Raw genomic sequence first — 20,341 nt, forward strand, 5'->3', positions numbered from 1 at the left:
GTTAGTTTTGTGAGATATATAAAAGAAAATGCCATTGAGATTGAGTTGTGAGAGAAGTGTCATATATGGACCATCTTGTTGTAATAGCATTTCTATTAGTACTATAGAAATCGCGGCTGATTTGACGTTAGTTTTGTGAGGTAGATAAAAGAAAACGCCATTGAAATTGTGTTGTGAGGGAAGTGTCATATATGGACCATCCTGTTGTAATAGCATTTCTATTAGTACTATAGAAATCGCGGCTGATTTGACGTTAGTTTTGTGAGATATATAAAAGAAAATGCCATTGAGATTGAGTTGTGAGAGAAGTGTCATATATGGACCATCCTGTTGTAATAGCATTTCTATTAGTACTATAGAAATCGCGGCTGATTTGACGTTAGTTTTGTGAGGTATATAAAAGAAAACGCCATTGAGATTGTGTTGTGAGAGAAGTGTCATATATGGACCATCCTGTTGTAATAGCATCTCTATTAGTACTATAGAAATGGAGGCTGATTTGACGTTAGTTTTGTGAGGTGTATAAAAGAAAATGCCATTGAGATTGAGTTGTGAGGGAAGTGTCATATATGGACCATCCTGTTGTAATAGCATTTCTATTTTAATACTATAGAAATGGCGGCTGATTTGATGTTAGTTTTGTGAGATATATAAAAGAAAATGCCACTGAAATTGAGTTGTGTGGGAAGCGTCATATATGGAGCACCCTGTTGTAATAGCAATAGCAACAGTACTGGTAGTACTAATTGTAAGCTTATTTATTTTGTGCTGTCATTTATTTCGATTATGAAGGTAGGAAAATTAACACATCGGAACTCTTATTACAGCTGAATTTTTGTGCCCAAGTAGTCCGTCGTTTAAATATGCTCTCACACAAAATTAACAGCTCATGCTGCCTAATTAAGTCCTAAGCAAGTCTATTGCTCTATAGAATATAGAGAGTAGCGACAGATTTGCTTTTTCAACTGGATTTGAACCAGAGCAATTGTTTTTTAAAGACATGCATAACTTATGCAAATGGAAACATTTGTTCCTGCACCATTGAGTGATACTGAACTACTTCATTAGTTGTATGCGAAATATTGCAATGTAGAAGTTAAAAGCAGTATTATTTATGCAACTGAGCTCTCCATCACTGTAAGTAATGAGGAAAGACCAGCTCACTCCTCTGATGCATAGCTTTCTACAATTAGTACCCTTACTACAGTGAGTTTGTAGCTTGGCCGGACCACTAAAACATTCAAATTTGAAAATTGTACTTTCAATAATTGTTCCTTTTAAAATTATTCATGTCTATTTTTTATTTCATCATCCTCAATTAAAATTTTTCTTGTTTATTTCTTCATCCCTAATTAAAACTTTTCTAACACTTGTTTATGTTATTTAGGTTATGTTCTAAAGGTCTGGCCAAGGTACGAACGCACTGTAGCTGTGCACTGTTTCTATCATGCTACTAGCAATAAAAAAGTTTAATTTTCCACAATGTTGCTAGTTCTGTCAGAGTGGTAGTGACAATCAAATGAAGAGTTAACACATTAACTTAATACATTGTGTGTATACAAAGTTTCTCCGCAGTGATGCAAGTGTGGTAGTTCAGCTAGCAAATTGGTACGACATTCCATTGGAGTCATTATCATGGCCTTCGAACAATGTGATGAAGGGCAACAAACAGTATGGAAAGTTTCCAGTTCAGTGTGAAATGTTTGTAACAAATGTGTGTTACTGATGGTGAAAGTGCTGTCTATCGAAAAACGAGTATTTTTTAATGGAACAAGTTTTCTGTGTAGGTGGTAAATTTAGGAAGAGTAAAATTGATATTTCTGGAACTTTTTCTGAATTCGAAGTATCCGAAATGTGATACTGTATGGGATTTTATAAATAAGTTTAGAGAAACTGCTTCAGTCGACAATTTTCCATGAGATGGTAGGCCTATGATTTTATCAGAGCAAAATATTGACGAAATTTCAGATATGATACTGCATAGTCCTACAAAATTCACGAGGAATTAGTTTAAGAGACTTGCATCCATAAAATTTATTGGATCACGGATGAAAATAATCTGATCATGAAAAGAGCAGCTATACTGCCAGTGGTTTCAGAGATTCATTGATCGACACAGACTTGAAGTTTTAATCAGTCACTGCTCAGACATGGTTTCACCTTTCTGGTATCATTTAGAAAATGGTCGAAGGAGAGTACAACTTTGTTTGAAAGCGAAGTCTGTGCTGCCAACTTAACTGTGGTTGCAAGAGTCAGCTATTTGATCGCTCCACTCAGCTTCACTGAGAAGAGACTTTGTATATGAACTGTATAATTATAATGTGTGTAGCACTATTATGTTAAAGTGAGACTTGTTCTTAAGGGGAGAGGATGGTATTTTTTTTTTAACTTTTTTCCTATTTGGTGTAAAATTTTAATTGTTTGTATGTAGAGAGCTCATAGCTGTAGCAATTCAACCAAATATAAATATTTTGAAAAAAAAAAAATTATTTGGGGGCCCAAATTTGAAAAAAAAATATACCCAATGCAGGATTGCACTAAAACCGATATATCTAAACTGTTTTTTAAAAATAGATTCAAATGGTTTTTTGCAATGTATTTGCAAAAGCATGTTCTACAAACTGTCTGTAACAAAATTTTGATATTAGTCCCTACATTTGTAAATTAACAATTAAAATTTAATAACAATTTTCTGATTTCCTTTCTTGCAAAAAAACGGACGTATTTTTAAAATAAATCAATTAACAAAATTCTGTTACAGAGAAAAGTTTCCTAATAGTCTAAAGAATGTGTGTTCTAAATTTCATGCATGTATCTTTAATAGTTCATAAATTATATCCATTTTTGTTTGGCAATGTAGCAAAAAAATTAAGTTACTGGAAACCGATAAATGTGGCATGTGATTTAAAAATCCATAGCACAGGAAGTTTAAAAATGACGTCTTAACATCCGATAAGGGCACAAATACTCACAAAGTGTTATACAATGCATTCCACACATATCAAAGAGTATTTTAAAGAAAAAAAAATTTTTTTTTTTAAATTTAAGTTACCGGAAACAACAATAAAAGTTTGCGAGTGATTTAAAAATCCATAATGCAGGAAGTTTAAAAATGGCGACTCAACATGCGATAAGGGTACAAATACCCACAAAATGTTATGATATGCATTCCACACATATCACAGAGTATTTTAAAGAAAATTTTTTTTTTTGTTGAAAATTTTCTCCATCCTCTCCCATTAAACAAGGTAAAGGTGTCGTGGTCTGTTGCCTCTAATGTCCAAAACCCTTATTACCTCCAGAAACTTCCTGCTACCAATTCTTGACTTCAAGTTTTTGGGCTGCTGTGCTCAGTCACTATCAATATGAATACTGGAAGACAGCACTCATTCGAATTTACAGATAAGAAAAGCATCAAGTCTAAAGTTATTTCTTTAGCATGCAACACAATTTTGACAGAAGGAGAGCAAAGCTGAAGAAGGCCATTTTCTACATGAATCTAGTAGCACTGATGTCATCACGTCTAACAACACAGTCGATGCTATAAAAAAGTGTTTTCCTGTCTTGTCACTCAGGAAAAACAGTAATAATTAATAATGTAATATCCCAAAACTAGTACAAAGAAAATTCTCTCCATTATATTTCACTGAAAGTAAAAGAGCAAACAACAAGGAACTTATTCTGTATCTGTGACACAAGTTAACAAGTAAGATTTATTTACAAAAGGAAACATGACGAGTCTAGTACTGCATTTGCCTTTCTATTCAACATATTTACTGTGTTCAGACCCAAAAGTGCTACCAATCATGTGCAAAAGTTGGAAAATACTTTAAACAAATTGACACCTACTTTTCCTTCCCATATCACAGTAAATATTCCAGTTTCCCAACCAAAAGCCACCACAAAAGCCAACTTGAAAGGGAAAAATAAACTATTCAATGTTCTTCGATTCCGCATGGAAAAGGTAATTTAACTTTAAATTTTAACGTATCAGTATAGCTACAATTCTGAATGAGAAAGTCTTGCCGTATTCAATGCAATATTTTATGAACAAAATACATTAACTTATTCATAATATAAACTGAAAATTTTATATATTTTAAAATCTGTTGACTAATAAGGGGCAGAAATTTTTATCGCGGAATTACATTTCAGTTATATAATATTCAGTAAGATTTATATTTTTTGAGTCAGTCAAGAATGCTGTATGATATGTGTGTGAAATTGGATAATTTAAATTACAGTATATTACAGAAGTTCAAGGAAATTTACTATTTGTCTGTTAAATTGCACTGAAAACCGTATAAACAAAATTAATTTGTATTATAAAAATATCACATATTTGCTTATCTACATCGTGTTCAATTCGACATTACCGGTATATAAACATCAGCTTATGGAATGTAACTTCAACATCTTTTGAAATAAGGCACACTCTTTGTCTTGTACAATAAGAACACATACCTCGACAAATGTTTAAACAATCAAAGCTGGTCGAGATCAACAGTTGATGAAGTGACTACAGCCTAATTAAACTTTTATTATGTAGGTACATTTTTAATACTTCTTGAAGTCAGATTTCTGATTGTACCATCTATAGCTTGTATTAAATAACACCGTTCTGCATGGATTTTGTTGTTTTGAAATAAATGAGCGTTTCTGAATCAAAATTTCACACTGATTGCAAAAATGAAATCAGTTTTCGCGTACCACGTTAGAATTTTTTACAATTCAAAATTTTATGTTTTCAATATTTTTCGTAATATAGTAATATTAGAGTGTGCTTGTCGTTTGTTAAAATTTATTACTTAAAATGTGACATAATATATTTTATTATGTTTGTATTTGATATTTATTAAAATCTACTGACTATATCCGCTCTTGGGGATGTACAAAATTGTATCCTCCCCCTTAAAATGAACCGAGGTTAAGACATCCGTTGTTTATTCTTGGAGATTTTTATCTGTCTACACCCAACGTTATCTATAAACAGGAAGTTGAAATGTTTAGTGTCTCAGGTCATAAAAAATTATGAAGAAAATATTTACTCTTAGAGATTACTATTAAAACTAACAATGAATTAGAGAAATTACATAGGGTCCCTGTATACATATTTATTTATGGAAGTGCAATTGAGCTTATGAGGCTACAGATTTCCTTACTGAGATAATAAACTTATCCCCTTTTAAAAGTTGTTTTAAAATTAAAGGTTCAGTTTTGTGTTGTTGGTTGTCGTGTAAAAGTGAAGTGTGTGAGTTCTCATTTTTCTCGAGAGTATAACATAATAGTGTTGTTTCATAGAAATGTCGAAACGTGGTTATGTAAATAATCCAAATTTGTTTTGCTATATATGTGGGTCATATACGTTAGTAAAACAGAGACAGAATACAACAGCTTTTGTAAAGAATACTTAGTTTCAATATTTTGGTATTAAGTTAGGAGACCAGGACAAATCCTAGTGCCCCCACAAAGTATGTCGTAGTTGTGTTGAAGAGTTGAGGAGTTTGAAAAATGAAAAAGGAAGTCATTGCCCTTTGGTATCGCTATGATTTGGAGGGAATCTACAAATCATGGAGACGATTGTTATTTTTGTACAGTTAAGGTAGCTGGATATACTGCTAAAAACAAGAAAGAGATTGTAGGCCTATATCCTAACATTCTCTCTGCCATTCGGGCCGTACCTCATGGTCCTGATATTCCCGTTCCGCTACCCCCTGAATCAGATATATTGCCATCTGCATCCAGTAGCACTGAAACTGAATCTCCAGTGGATCATACTTATGAACCAGACAATACTGGTGATGATAGATGTTTTAATCAAAGTGAGCTTAATGATTTAGTGAGGGATTTAAATTTGCCTAAAGAATCAGCAGAACTATTAGGTTCTAGGTTAAAAGAAAAGAAAGTATTGGCTCAAGGTACATATCTTTCATGGTACAGGCATCGTGAGAAGGAACTTGTCCCTTTTTTTTGCTGAAGAAGAAAATTTAGTGTAGGCTATTGCCAAGACATCATTGCCGTCTTAAAATTTTATAACATAAACTATAATTCCAAAGAGTGGAGGTTCTTCATAGATTCTTCTCAGAAAAGTCTTAAAAATGTTTTGCTTCATAATGGAAAAATTGCGGACTATTGCTGGATGTTAAAAGGACTGCTCTGAACAACATTCGGGGAGGTCAAAGAGGAGAAAATTTGAAGTGCAATATTGAGGTAAGATTATGAAAGTGTTTATAATTATTAATTAATATTAATTAATGATTAATTAGTGGCAAATAGCAAATTGTGGCCCAGTTTTTCTCAGAAAATTCTTGTTGAAAATAATTTTTATGACGTTTCACAAAGCAATAATTTCATTTCTTGTTATTCATGAATTGTCTGAAAACCTGACGTGATGGGAAAAAAAAAAAAATGGAGATTATTTTCGAATTCAGCACAAAAAATCCGTTTAGAATCGCCGATCAGATTGAAAACAACAGAAAATAAGATTTGAAATGCAGAACGGTGTAATCATCTGTATTAATTTCTTAGCATAATACATTTAAAATATGGATGAGATTATCAGTACAGATTTCGATTTCTGCATTCCTGAAACCAGTTCATAAAAGTCTGTGTGAAGGTCATGCACAACCAACTGACTACTACAAGCAGATGTGAAACCTCCACCAGAAGACATGCGAGTATCAGCGGCCTGCACCCCTTGCAGTACCTGGCTGGAGCAGTGTGAGACGGGCAGATGGCGCTGCGTTGAAGTGAGTCTCGCCTGGGTTCCTGACTGCGCACGTCCAGTTGCCTTCATGCTCTGCCCCTACTGCATCCATGTGCAGACTGCAATCCCGGCTGTGGTTGCCAAATGCCGGGAATCGCTTTACCTCAGTTTCTGTCATGTTTGCGTCATCCAGCGGCTGCCACATCCACTTGCATTCTTCCACTGCGTTTTCTGTTAGGCAGCGGAGTAGAATAGGACTCCCTCGGGGCATCTGGATATCCTTCGACAGCTGCACGAATTTGACTGGTGCTGCAACACGTGCAATGCAGCAAAAATAAAGTTTAATTGGCTCAGAACTATACTTCGTTCTGTAATGTCTGACAGGAAAAGTAAACATTGGCAGCAGAGTGGAAGAGAAGTATAATTGAGGACCATTTTTGCAAAACTTGCTAACTGAAAAAACTAAATTTTACAGGAGAGACAAAAAACTGAATGAAGACAAATAGGTTATAGGTGCAACCATCACACTTTGACACACTATAATGAAGAGAAATAATTCAATTGTACTAAGATAACTTTAATATCGTGTAGAGGCCTGCTTTATGTTAACGAATCCACCAAAATCTCAATGTTGCAAAACTTGCTAACTGTAAAAACTAAATTTTATAGGAAACACAAAAAACTGAAATAACTGCAAGTTTTGCTATAGCTCTCACATAGCCGAAAGCAAGTTTTGAAAAAACGATCACACTTTCACACACTACTGTGAAGGAAATAATAAGATTTTCCTAAGAAGCCTTTAGCATCATGTAGAGGCCTGTCTTTTGTTAACTAATCCACCAAAATCTGTTGTCTAGTGCCTTGCATCTGGCAATGAAGCCATTAGCAGATCCACCAAAATATCAATTTTGAAAATTTTGCAGTTAGGAAGTTTTGCAAAAACGGTCCTCAATTTTGCAGAAATCTCATTCCACGCTTGACTTGAAGTTGGGCAATCTGAAGCATGCAATGCAACTCGAATGCTAATGCTGCCTAGGTATGAAAATCCATAAGGTTATGTTATTACATATTTTTTATTTTAGTTGGTTATTTAACGACGCTGTATCAACTACTCGGTTATTTAGCGTCGATGTTATGTTTTATTTAATGACGCTCGCAACTGCAGAGGTTATATCAGCATCGCCGGATGTGCCGGAATTTTGTCCCGCAGGAGTTCTTTTACATGCCAGTAAATCTACTGACATGAGCCTGTCGCATTTAAGCACACTTAAATGCCATCGAACTGGTCCGGGATCGAACCCGCAACCTTGGGCATAGAAGGCCAGCGCTATACCAACTTGCCAACCAGGTCGACTTTAGCGTCGATGAGATTGGTGATAACGAGATGATATTTGGCAAGATGAGGCCGAGGATTCGCCATAGATTACCTTGCATTCACATTACGGTTGGGGAAAACCTCGGAAAAAACCCAACGGTGAAGTTTCAGTCATGTATTGCCAGTATTGGGAATTAAAAACAAACATTGAAAATACCTTTAGTTTTGTAGTGTGGAGTAGTAGAAACTCGATGTGATCACTGGGAGAGCTGTGGTCCCACCCAACCCACCCTAAATAGGTTCCTTACTTATATAGGAAAATCGTCGTTCTTGAAGGAAGAAGGCGGCCATATTCCGTCATTGTGACGTTATTTGAGGTGGAGTGAGAGAATGATTGCAGTGTCGCCAACTGTGGTAACCACTCATTATCTTACACACCTAACAAAACCAAACCTAACCTAACCTAACCTAACGTGCTACGCACCTATTGTAACATTCCTAACGTTTAGCACACCTGTTGCAACATTCCTCACAGTTTCATTTCGTTTGCCGATATTGGCATCCCTGCTACGCCTATAGGCTGGAACTCAAGAGTCATCTAGTGGAAGTGAAGTGAAACTGCGACTGTTAATTACGATTCTGTAGTTGTTTTTGTGTTACCTGCAAGAATTATTGTGTCATTGTAGTGATAATTGCATTTATATTGTACAATAAAAATTGAAATGTGTTCTAAATTGATTTCCACCGCCACAATCCCAGTGATAAACGTGTGAATATTCATTAGGAGTCCGTTGGAAGTGGCCGTAGGGGACCGAAACTTGACCAACCCAACCAGGTAATCAGCCCAAGCGGAAATCGAACCCGCGCCCGAACGCAACTTCAGACCGGCAGGCAAGCGCCTTAACCGACTGAGCCACGCCGGTGGCTGCTATTATATGTCAAACGCTTATTTCACATAGAAGACAAAAGACAAAGGTATGATCATAGCACTCGTGTTTATGTACCTGGCTCGTAAACTGAGAGTTTAGCGAGAGGAGCCGCCAGCAGTGTGTAGTTCGGTGGCCCTATTACAGTGCAGCCCCACAGTCCCTCCTGCTCTTTCAGCACACTCCGGAAGCGCACGCTGCAGTCTCGGCTATAGTTCCCGAATGCGGCGAACTTCTTCACTACCAGTTCTGTTTTATTGGGTTCAGAAAGAGGGCGCCAGGTCCACTGGCACTCTTGCAGAGCAGTCGTGGCGATGCAACGCAACAGAGCCGATTCTCCAACTGCTACTCGCACATCTTCTGGCCGTTCCAAGAACTTCACGCGCACTGAAAATTCGTTAAGACATATTTTAATTCATGTTGTATTCCAATAACACAAATTCGTTGCTAATAAACTTAAACAGACCCATATATTGCTTCAAAATTTTCAGCCGTTTTGAGCATTTTGAAGAGAATTTATAGGCCTAACATAATCTTAAAAAGTGCGGCATCACTACCGGATTTACCCTATATTTGTCGGCAACAATTTCCTTTAACTTTTCCATTGATTAAACTGGGAGTTAGCGACTTTCTCAGCACACTCTAGCAACAAAAGTAAAACTTTCTGCATTATGACGAATCTGGCGACCATTGAACTACTGTATGATGACTTCCCGTACACTTCAGTTGGCAACACTGACAACGAGTTTGCAAACTATTGTTATAGCAGTTAGAATTTACATTTTCATTTTAAAGACGGCCCGTTTATTTACACAGTTTTACAGGTGGAGAAACTGCAGGAGTTAAGAACAAAGTACTAATTATGAATACAGATTATTTTTTTTAATTTTAATGTTCCCCCCTGGAGAAAACATTCAATTAGTACAGTATTTCAAAATATGTTGTGATGTCAGAACATAATGTCTCTTCATTTAATTGGATGTTTTATGGAAACGTACGTTCATTTTTATGCGTAAAAATTTAAATATTAACGTTTATAAAAAGTGCTTTCTTTTTTTATTTCTGTCTTACAGTCAGTAACTGCAATTGTACTCTCGGGTCTTGAACATAAATTTACAATCCATTTCAGATGGGAAGCTGTTTCCGTAACAGCCAGTTAAACGTAAATACTGTACATGTGTAGAGTTGTCACTTTGAAGAGCCTATTCTCTCGTTCTCTCACTCACGTTCGCACTGACGTCAAACATATTAATTTTAATGTGGAACGTGTTACGACAACAATTAATGTTTAAAAGACACGCTTACTTTTAAACTTGATTATGTTAATTACCTGATAATACAGTGGAAATGCGTGAGGCCCGTCGTCCGTTCTGTTTTCACCACCATCATCGTCTCCTTCAGTTCGTCATTGTTCTATTCATCGGTATCACAAACTTATTGTACTAGGTTATAAAATTTCGTCTCGTCTTGCTGCAGCCTTTCAGCGCGTTGTATGCATAGTTCCAAGTCTTTTTTGTCACGTTCTCTATTTCGTGATTTATGTCTTTTGCTCTCTGGCATGAAACCTGTTTACGAGGATCCTAGACGGCAAACAATGATGCTTCTTTCCCTTTCCACAGAAACATTCAATCTACCATTATTAGAAGAGTCTCGTCAGAAGTATTTTAGTTTGATTTAGCCTACCTACGTATTGTCTAAGTAAAATGTCGATCTCAAACCACTAGATTGTAATTAATAAGGAATACAATTTTATTTCGACCGAGCGCTAGTGACATGCATTCACAGCGAGAATAAACACGACAACGTTGCAAGCTCCCGGCTGGAGGGTGCTCAAAGGTGGTTAAGGTCAAACCGCTTCCTATTAGAAAGATTTTAGAGTTACGTAGTTCCCGTATATTTATTTTTATGTAAACTGCAGCAGTTTCACATCCGATAGTAAATACTCTATCTGAAATTGGTGGCAGGATACCCAGATAAGGCTGAATTATTTTTTGTTTGAAATTCTCTTAAACTTTTAAATGAAATAATTAATTTTAAGCAATATAACATAGACAATGTGGTTTTTAGACTTTTCAGTCATCTGTTTTTCTAAAAACAGGCCATCCTTCTGGAAGAAGATCAGCTGTATTCGAAATCAAAGTAACTACATAAGAAGTGAAGATTGGTGCGCATGTACATAAATACTTCTGGAAGGATGTCAGCTGTATCTGGACAACCGATTAGTCAGACTAGAACATTGTCATGTGCGATGTTGTTCAAGAAATCCGTAAGGTTAATAATTATATTGTCTTAAGTACAAATTCAACGTCAAATTTATTGTGTGCAACATAATTTACTCATACATTGCACACTGTCTTAGTATTCTTTTCTTCTTTGTCTACCGGATTCTTTTCCTTACACCTAGAACTGTGTTTTCTATATACAATTATTACCAAACTTTAGATTTTTTAGGCTCAAAACAGACTCAATAAAACTATGAAATAAGCTCTAAAATAGAGCCCTAAAATCTTATCTAAAATGATCTTTCATCAGTCACATTTTACTAAAAATTAATAAATATATCTTATAATAATTATATAGACTACTATTATTAGTTGTCTCATAACAAACTAGTCGTTTAGAAATTGCCTTAAAACTGTAGGCCTATATCCGTAGCTGTCTATATAAGGGTATACATGTACTGCTACATAAAATGGAATGACAATAAGTTACCTACTACGCAATGATGAAAAACAAAAGCATTATTTTATTTCTTAAATTTACATTAAGATTCAATCATTTTAACCACATGTACTTTTCACAATTGTACTCGAAAAACACAACCAGTTTCTTCTCCAAATCTTTTAGCAACAATTTTCAGTTTTTGTCTGTTAACACAAGCTAAAGCCTTGGTTTTTCTGAACCGACGCATGCGACGTGCGATGTGCGAGGCGGGTCTCGCACCTCGTACGTCACATGCACAGGTTCAGAAAAACCAAGGCTTTATAGTCAGAAAACGCGTAACAACTACTGATTTCGCGGAAGCATATTTCTATTTTAAAACTGTTTGTACTGCAAACTCACATTTTCTCATTTTGTTACACTTTCTCGAAAATGATATTCGCTGCTGCAATGAGACTGGTAAGTACAGAATTGTTCTGGAGAACATATAAATCACTAGTTCGTCCAGTAATAGAATATGGTGCTGCATGTTGGGATCCTTACAGATTAGAACATATAAAGACACTGGAAAAGATTCAAAAAACGGGCTCTCAAGTGTTGTAGTAATAATTCACCATTAAAATGGGAAACACTCACGGACCAGAGAACGCGAATTCGATTATGCGCAATGTTCAAAACATACAGAGGTGAGCCTGCCTGGAGAGAAATAAAAAATAGGTTGCAGCCGTCAAATTACTGTTCAAGGAACGACCACTCATATAAATTGAGGAAAAGAAGACAGAGGACGGACACTGGAAAGTTTTCTTTTCTCAATCGTACTATCAGGGACTGGAATGCTTTACCTGCAGACTTACTAAAGGCTTTACCAATAACCAAAAATGTATTTAAAATAGGTTTAAGGACTTTACTAATAGACGGTAGTAATTATTTAAAGGGTGTAATTGATATCTTGTTATTTGAAGTGTTCTATCAGTGAGGAAGTGTGTTGTGTCAGTGAAGTGTGTAGTGTCAGTGAAGTCTATTGTGTAAGTGAAGTGTGTTGGTGTCAGTGAAGTGACTGTGCAAAGTATTTGAACAGTGAAATGGTTAGAAGTGTTATTGAAATCAGGTAGAATCAGTGCAGTGAGTGAGTTTACAGCGAAATATGTGTAGTGCCGAAAGGTACTTGTGTAGGTACGAACCTGTCACACTCGTGGGTCTTAGTTCGAACTTAGGGTTAAGATACAAATTAGATTTACTTTAAATGTTATTTTAAGTGGCCATGCTTCATTTAATTTAGGAGTTCCTTGTTATTATTTTATTATTATTATTATTATTATTATTATTAATATTATTATTGTCTTTTATTAATTGTCATTATTGAGTGTAATTAGTTACCACTGCCACCGGGTATATACCAATTTGCAGTGTGAATAAATACATACATACAACATTTTGTATTTGTTTTTCGAATACTTTTTCTCCAACTGGTGACCCAAACGGTTAATTTTCTCATAAATAAATTGGTTTCCCTGCAGTTTCGAAAGAAGTAATCTCACTCACAGTAACCAAGAATGTAAAATGTGACCTGATGTAAGCCATCTTGTGTGAATGGAGTCGCCCTTAATTAAGATCATTAGCATAGGAGATACAAATTGCCTCATGTTCCAAAAAAGAAATAATGCCTGCCCCTTCATGAAAATGAAGCGAGTTGATTTTCGCCGTTACAAAGAAAGACAACAAAAAATTATTAAGAAAAAATAAGTGGTATCATGCTATTAGTGAGAGTTCTCTTTGGATTATTTCAATTGTTTATCTCGAGAACACAAGACATCTCCAATCTTTGCAAGGGCAAACTCTTTCATTATTCCTGTGAGTGTGTAGGTTTGGTAATGAAATAAACCTAATCTCTGTAACATCACACATTTATGAGGCACATGGGCTGCATAATTCGAAAAAAAAAACACCATACAGATAAGAAATCCCTATTATCTCTCTTCCAAATCTCTACAATCACGTGTACTGAATCTCAAACCTGCAGGCAGTAAGGTTAGTGTTGCAGGCGGCGAGGCTGTGGTGAAGGCAGAGTGGGCATACAGGCGTACTGCACAGATCCAAATGCCTTCCTGCTCCTCCAAGACGCTCTTGAACCGGACACTGCAGTCCCTCCCCTCTTCGCCGAATGCCGGGAACTCTTTCACCACCAATGAACTCTCGTTGGTCCTGTTGAGTGGCTGCCAAGACCAGCGGCAGAGATCCACTGCGATGTTCGTGACACAGCGTAGAAGAACTGGTTCTCCGATGGCGATCTGAATATCTTGGGACAGCTGCACAAACGCCACTCCTGGCGACCACAGAATCGAGTAGTAGTACACGACTTATTCCATATTCTGGCTTTATATTTACAGGAAAAAAGTTCAATTACAGCTAATTACAAAATAATAAAATAATTACGCAAACAGAAGTTTGGTTTATTTTTTTCCCGGATTATTCTTCGTTAAACGTTGGTTGAGAGACAAGTTTATTTATCAGGTTCGTTCCAACAACAGTCAGGAACCGTCCGTAACCATCGTGAGCATGCGCAGTACAGAAAAAGCGTTCCAACACAATCCGAACCAGTCCTGAACCGGAAACATGTACTGCAGTCGGGCGTTCCAACAAGCTTTTGACACGGGTTCGGAACCGTCAGAAATAGTCCGCGGATTGAGGCATGTACGGAAGAGTACGAGAGACGCGCATGCGCATAAGCTCACCAACGTGTCCTTGAGACTGAAGAAAGACATGATCGACTGTTCACATCAATGAGGTTAAAGATTTAAAGTGACTGTACAGACGAATAATAAAACTAGAGATTTAATTTAAATTTTCGCCAAAAAGAAAGGAAATTATTTGGGTATTGAAATAGTTAATTACAATTTCAACATGCAGCTTTGATTAAAAGTATAATAAATAACGTACATACATTAATAATTAAAAAAAGAATTATTTTTAGATGAGAGTCCCCCAGTACACGACATTGAACTAGCGAAATTCTTGCCTTCCATATTTTTTGTCATCTTTTCATAGAAAATGATCGGAATTCTATTTTCTGCAATTAGAATTAGCTGCGAAACGATAATAATAAGCATCCCGTTCTTAGCAAAGATGATCACAGTTATAGCATCTCTGGATTTGGTACATAACGATCCGCGAAAGCGTTCCAATAGCGTCCAGTCCAGTTTCAATCCCATAGCACAGCCGTGGCGAAAATGTGACTCGCGAGCACATTGTGGCTCGCAATGATAGCTATGCATTTCTCTTGCTTCCTACCTCTCCCAACCCCCACCCCTCACTCACTGGAGTCAAACTCCGTTCCATTTGTATTTGTCTCTGACCTGCGAGTGGCGTATCATCGCATGTCTCTCTCGAAACTATGTACCTGTACAATATGATGAGAATATTAAATGTATGATTTGTTCACAAGTATTACGAGGAAAACGGCTGTATAATATAAAACGGCATTATACTACATGTAACTCATGAAACGTTGAAAGGTTGTGTTATTGTTGTTGTTACTATTATTATTATTATTATTATTATTATTATTATTATTATTATTATATCTCTGTACGTCGATCTTTTCTCAGCAGATGTACGAATAATGCGGTTAGTTCTTCAATTTAAACTCACAGATTTACAATGTGATTTTAAATGAAAGTTAGATGTAAGGACTTGAAAAATGTTGAACTTTTCAAATCTTTGCCAAAAAATAAATATCCGAAGCTTCGTTCTTTCGCTTGCTCTGTTGAAGCCATGTTCACTACAACTTACGTTTGTGAAAAATTATTTTCAACAATTAAAATAGTAAAAACCAAATTTTGATCACGACTGACAGAAAAACACCTTCGTGATCAACTACGACTGCAATAAGCGACATAATTCCTGATTTTGAAACTCTGTCGCAGAGACATTCTGAAGACAGTTAATTTTAGGATGTGATAATGTGTCCTATGTTTCATTGTTCATTTCTTTCTTCGTTACACGTACTAAACATTAGTTTGTAAACTTATAATGTATAAAATTATATTTAAGTGCTTGACGTAAGGAAAATGAAAATTCGTTAATAAGTCAGACAGTTGCTTCACTTTCCCTTCGGGTGTCCGCCTTCCTCCATAGGTGCTATGCAAGTTGCAGGTTACACAGTGGCTCGGTGCACGATCACATTTTCGCCACGGCTGCCATAGCAGATGCTCAACTAGCGCATGCGCATAAGATGGTATAGGAACCGTACATGAATTGATCCATGAACCGCCTGTTGGAACGAACCTGATCAGCAGTCAATACTTGTTTTGCTGGTATGTTGACGTCTCGTGCTGCTGTGCTACTATGCATTCGGTTGCGTTACAGTCCAAGTTCATTCAACATCAGAATTACGAGACGAACTGCCTAGCTGTCATTACAATAGAATGAAAACAATTCTTGAAAAGAATTATGGATTTAATATTAGCCTATATGCCACATACAAGATATATTATTAGATTCACAACGTTGTTGCTCACCTGATAGTAAACTATACTGTATCATATTTCAGATTTGCTTCAGTAACATCTTGTGACGTAAAACGAATATTTTCAGAGTATACATATTAATAAGTTATTAAATGGCGATCTTACTCGTGTTAATTGTGTAAGCATGTGCGGCTTACAGCTGTTTCGGTGCTTCTTCACACCATCCTCAGAGCCTACTAGATCTCGGCGTCATCTCGAACTTCACTGCCTGTTGTGTGGGTGGGTTCGATTGTTGAAAAGGTTGAAATGTGGTGTCAAGTAGTGTGTGTGTGTTCTGAAATTGATCTGTGTGTTGAGAATTTGATCGGGGTGTGTTTTAGTGTGTCTGTGTATTTCATATTGTTCTAGTGTGTTGAGTTTTTGTTTTTGGGTTGTATGTGTAGGATTTCCATGTCTGTATTTATGTTATTGTATGTATGGTTAGCATTAGTTATGTGTTCGGCATATGTAGATGTATTGTGTCCTCTGGTTATTGCTTTAATGTGTCCTTTGTATCGAGTTTGGAATGGTCTGCCTGTCTGTCCAATGTAGAAACTGTCGCAACTATTGCATGTGAGTTTGTATACGCCTATACATCTACATATGCCGAACACATAGACGATTTTTTTTTATTTTGGTACGTTATTTTACGACGCTTTATCAACATATTTGGTTATTTAGCGTCTGAATGAGATGTAGGTGATAATGCCGGTGAAATGAGTCCGGGGTCCAGCACCGAAAGTTACCCAGCATTTGCTCATATTGGGTTGAGGGAAAACCCCGGTAACTTGCCCCGACCGGGAATCGAACCCGGGCCACCTGGTTTCGCGGCCAGACGCGCTAGCCGTTACTCCTCAGGTGTGAACCACATAGACGAAGTCATTAGTTTCTATTTCAGTACAGCGCCTTAGACGGCGTTGTTATTGTAATTTTAAAACTCATTTATCTGATTAAATATCAGTCCTATCAAAATTTTGTGTAGAATAAAACTTATCGGAAATTATTTTTAAAGAAACTTTTGTTATGTAATATTTTTCATGAAAATCAATATTAAGCGGGATATTTCGATTTATTTAATTCAGTCCCCCTTATAACCCCACTTTTAAATAAAGTATTTTGAATGCCATATAGCCTAAAATCTAAGTTACAACGAACTTAATTTATATTCCAGTTTTCATATAAATCGGTTCAGCCATTATCGCGTGAAAAGGTAACAAACCTCCAGACAGACAGACATACAAACATAAATTTCAAAAAAGCGATTCTCGGTTTCAGGATGGTTAATTATACATGTTAACACCAATTATTTTTGGAAAATCGAAAATTACCAGAAAAATTTTGGCTACAGATTTATTATTAGTATAGATTTCCCTGGCACGGACGTTTGCTACTATAGAAATTCCTATTTGCACAACTTCCATCGACGCCATTTTGTCCTACTTGAAAACAAAAAACTTTAATATGTCTGAACTGCGACTTGAATTCAGGTTACTTGAAATCACATGACTTGAATTCAAGTTAGTTGAAAAGTGTGAACGAGGTTTCACCTGTGAAGATGGACAACTGCACAGGGTGCGCAGGCGTGAAAGAGTCCTGCCACGCGAAACGCGCGGAGCACGTCCACACGCCCTCCTGCTCGCTCATCACACTGTCGAAGCGGAAGCTGCAGTCTCTGCTCTCGTTCCCGAAGGACGGGAACTGCTTCAACACATAAGCGGTCTGCTCACCGGACGCCGGCTTCCAAGTCCACCGGCACTCCTCGACGGGTTTGGCTGTTTTGCATGTCAGAATGAGTGGCTTTCCAACACTCACCTCAATGTCGTAGGTCAGCTCCGAAAATTCAACTTCTGAAAAATACAATATTCATCATTAGGGACCGGAATTTTAGGTTTTTAAAAAGACAATTTTAGTTTTTTTTAAATAGAATAGCTTCTATGAGGAATTAGAACATACTTTTGATCAGTTCCCTACATATCACATGAAAATTTTATTGGGGGATTTCAATGCTAAAGTAGGACGGGAGGATATTTTTATACCAACTATTGGAAAAGAGAGCCTACACGCAATTAGTAGTGACAATGGAGTTAGATTAGTCAACTTTGCCACATCGAAAAATTTAATTGTCAAAAGTACAACATTCCCCCATAAGGATATACATAAATATACCTGGACTTCTCCAGATGGATTGACACACAACCAAATAGATCACATCTTGATAGATAAACGGAGACATACTAGTATAGTAGATATTCGAACTTTCAGGGGTGCAGACTGTAATTCTGACCATTATTTGGTGATTGGAGAATTAAGAGAAAGATTATCAGTAGCCAAGCGAGTAGAGCAACAAGTTAATATTACTAAATTCAATATTTTGAAATTAAAGGACGAGGAAGCTAAGCAAAATTATCAGGTCGAAATTTCGAATAGGTTTGCCACTTTAGAAAGTTCCTACGAAGTTGAGAAAGAATTAGATGTTAATAGCGTGTGGGAAAATATCAGAGATAGTATCAAAATTGCAGCTGAGCAGAGCATAGGTTACTATGAAACTAAGAAAAAGAAACCGTGGTTTGATGAAGATTGTTGCATGGTAGTAGAAAGAAGAAAACAGGCAAAATTGAAATTCTTACAGGATCCAGTTGAGGAGAAGAGAGATAATTATTTCAATGAAAGACGGGAAGCAACTCGTACACTTAGGAATAAAAAGAGAGGTTACTTGAAGGAAAAACTGAATGAGGTAGAAACAAATAGTAAGAATAAAAACATTCGAGATTTATATAAGGGTATAAAGGAATTTAAGAACGGATATCAGCCAAGGGTAAACGTGATCAAGGATGAGAATGGTGACTTGCTTGCAGACTCTCCATCAATCCTAAACAGATGGAAAAACTATTTTGCGCAACTACTAAATGTAGGCCTACATAGGCCAAATAGAAATGATCGGGACGAAATTGAAATACAAACTGCTGAGCCATTTATACCCGAACCCACGCTTTCAGAAGTCGAAATTGCGATAGAAAATCTGAAAAAGTACAAGTCTCCAGGTATCGATCAAATTCCAGCAGAATTAATACAAGAGGGTGGAAGTACATTATAAAGCGAAATTTATAAACTTGTACTTGCTATTTGGGAAAAGGAAATTGTACCAGAACAATGGAAGGAGTCCATAATTGTACCAGAACAATGGAAGGAGTCCATAATTGTACCAGAACAATGGAAGGAGTCCATAATTGTACCTATTTTTAAAAAGGGGGACAAAACCAACTGTGGTAACTTTCGAGGAATATCACTTTTGTTGACGTCGTACAAAATTTTGTCAAATATTCTTTTGAGAAAATTAACTCCGTACGTAAATGAAATTATTGGGGATCATCAGTGCGGTTTTCGGCGTAATAGATCGACTATTGATCAGATTTTTTGTATTCGACAGATAATGGAGAAAAAATGGGAGTATAAGGGTACAGTACATCAGTTATTCATAGATTTAAAAAAGGCATATGACTCGGTTAAGAGGGAAGTATTATATGATATTCTTATTGAATTTGGTATTCCCAAGAAACTAGTTCGATTAATTAAAATGTGTCTCAGTGAAACATACAGCAGAGTCCGTATAGGTCAGTTTCTATCTGATGCTTTTCCAATTCACTGCGGTCTAAAGCAGGGAGATGCACTATCACCTTTACTTTTTAACTTCGCGCTAGAATATGCCATTAGGAAAGTTCAGGATAACAGGCAGGGTTTGGAATTGAACGGGTTACATCAGCTTCTTGTCTATGCGGATGACGTGAATATGTTAGGAGAAAATACACAAACGATTAGGGAAAACACGGAAATTTTACTTGAAGCAAGTAGAGCGATCGGTTTGGAAGTAAATCCCGAAAAGACAAAGTATATGATTATGTCTCGTGACCAGAATATTGTACGAAATGGAAATATAAAAATTGGAGATTTATCCTTCGAAGAGCTGGAAAAATTCAAATATATTGGAGCAACAGTAACAAATATAAATGACACTCGGGAGGAAATTAAACGCAGAATAAATATGGGAAATACGTGTTATTATTCGGTTGAGAAACTCTTATCATCCAGTCTGCTGTCCAAAAATCTGAAAGTTAGAGTTTATAAAACAGTTATATTACCGGTTCTTCTGTATGGTTGTGAAACTTGGACTCTCACTCTGAGAGAGGAACATAGGTTCGGGGTGTTTGAGAATAAGGTTCCTAGGAAAATA

General features: G+C 36.4%; 1 protein-coding gene across 1 annotated transcript in view; it reads right to left on the reverse strand.

Moving 5' to 3' along the window:
• LOC138708124 (titin-like) overlaps nt 1–20,341 on the reverse strand; it is a 155,139-nt gene that overhangs the window by 22,131 nt on the left and 112,667 nt on the right. Inside the window, exons 4-7 of the mRNA XM_069838338.1 lie at nt 17,661–17,960; nt 13,623–13,931; nt 9,026–9,334; nt 6,707–7,015 (exon numbers count right to left, since the gene is read on the reverse strand). Of these exons, the coding sequence (XP_069694439.1) occupies nt 6,707–7,015; nt 9,026–9,334; nt 13,623–13,931; nt 17,661–17,960 (1,227 nt within the window). The remainder of the gene's footprint in view (nt 1–6,706; nt 7,016–9,025; nt 9,335–13,622; nt 13,932–17,660; nt 17,961–20,341) is intronic.

The sequence above is a fragment of the Periplaneta americana genome, chromosome 10 (genome assembly GCF_040183065.1).
Source record: "Periplaneta americana isolate PAMFEO1 chromosome 10, P.americana_PAMFEO1_priV1, whole genome shotgun sequence".
NCBI lineage: Eukaryota > Metazoa > Arthropoda > Insecta > Blattodea > Blattidae > Periplaneta > Periplaneta americana.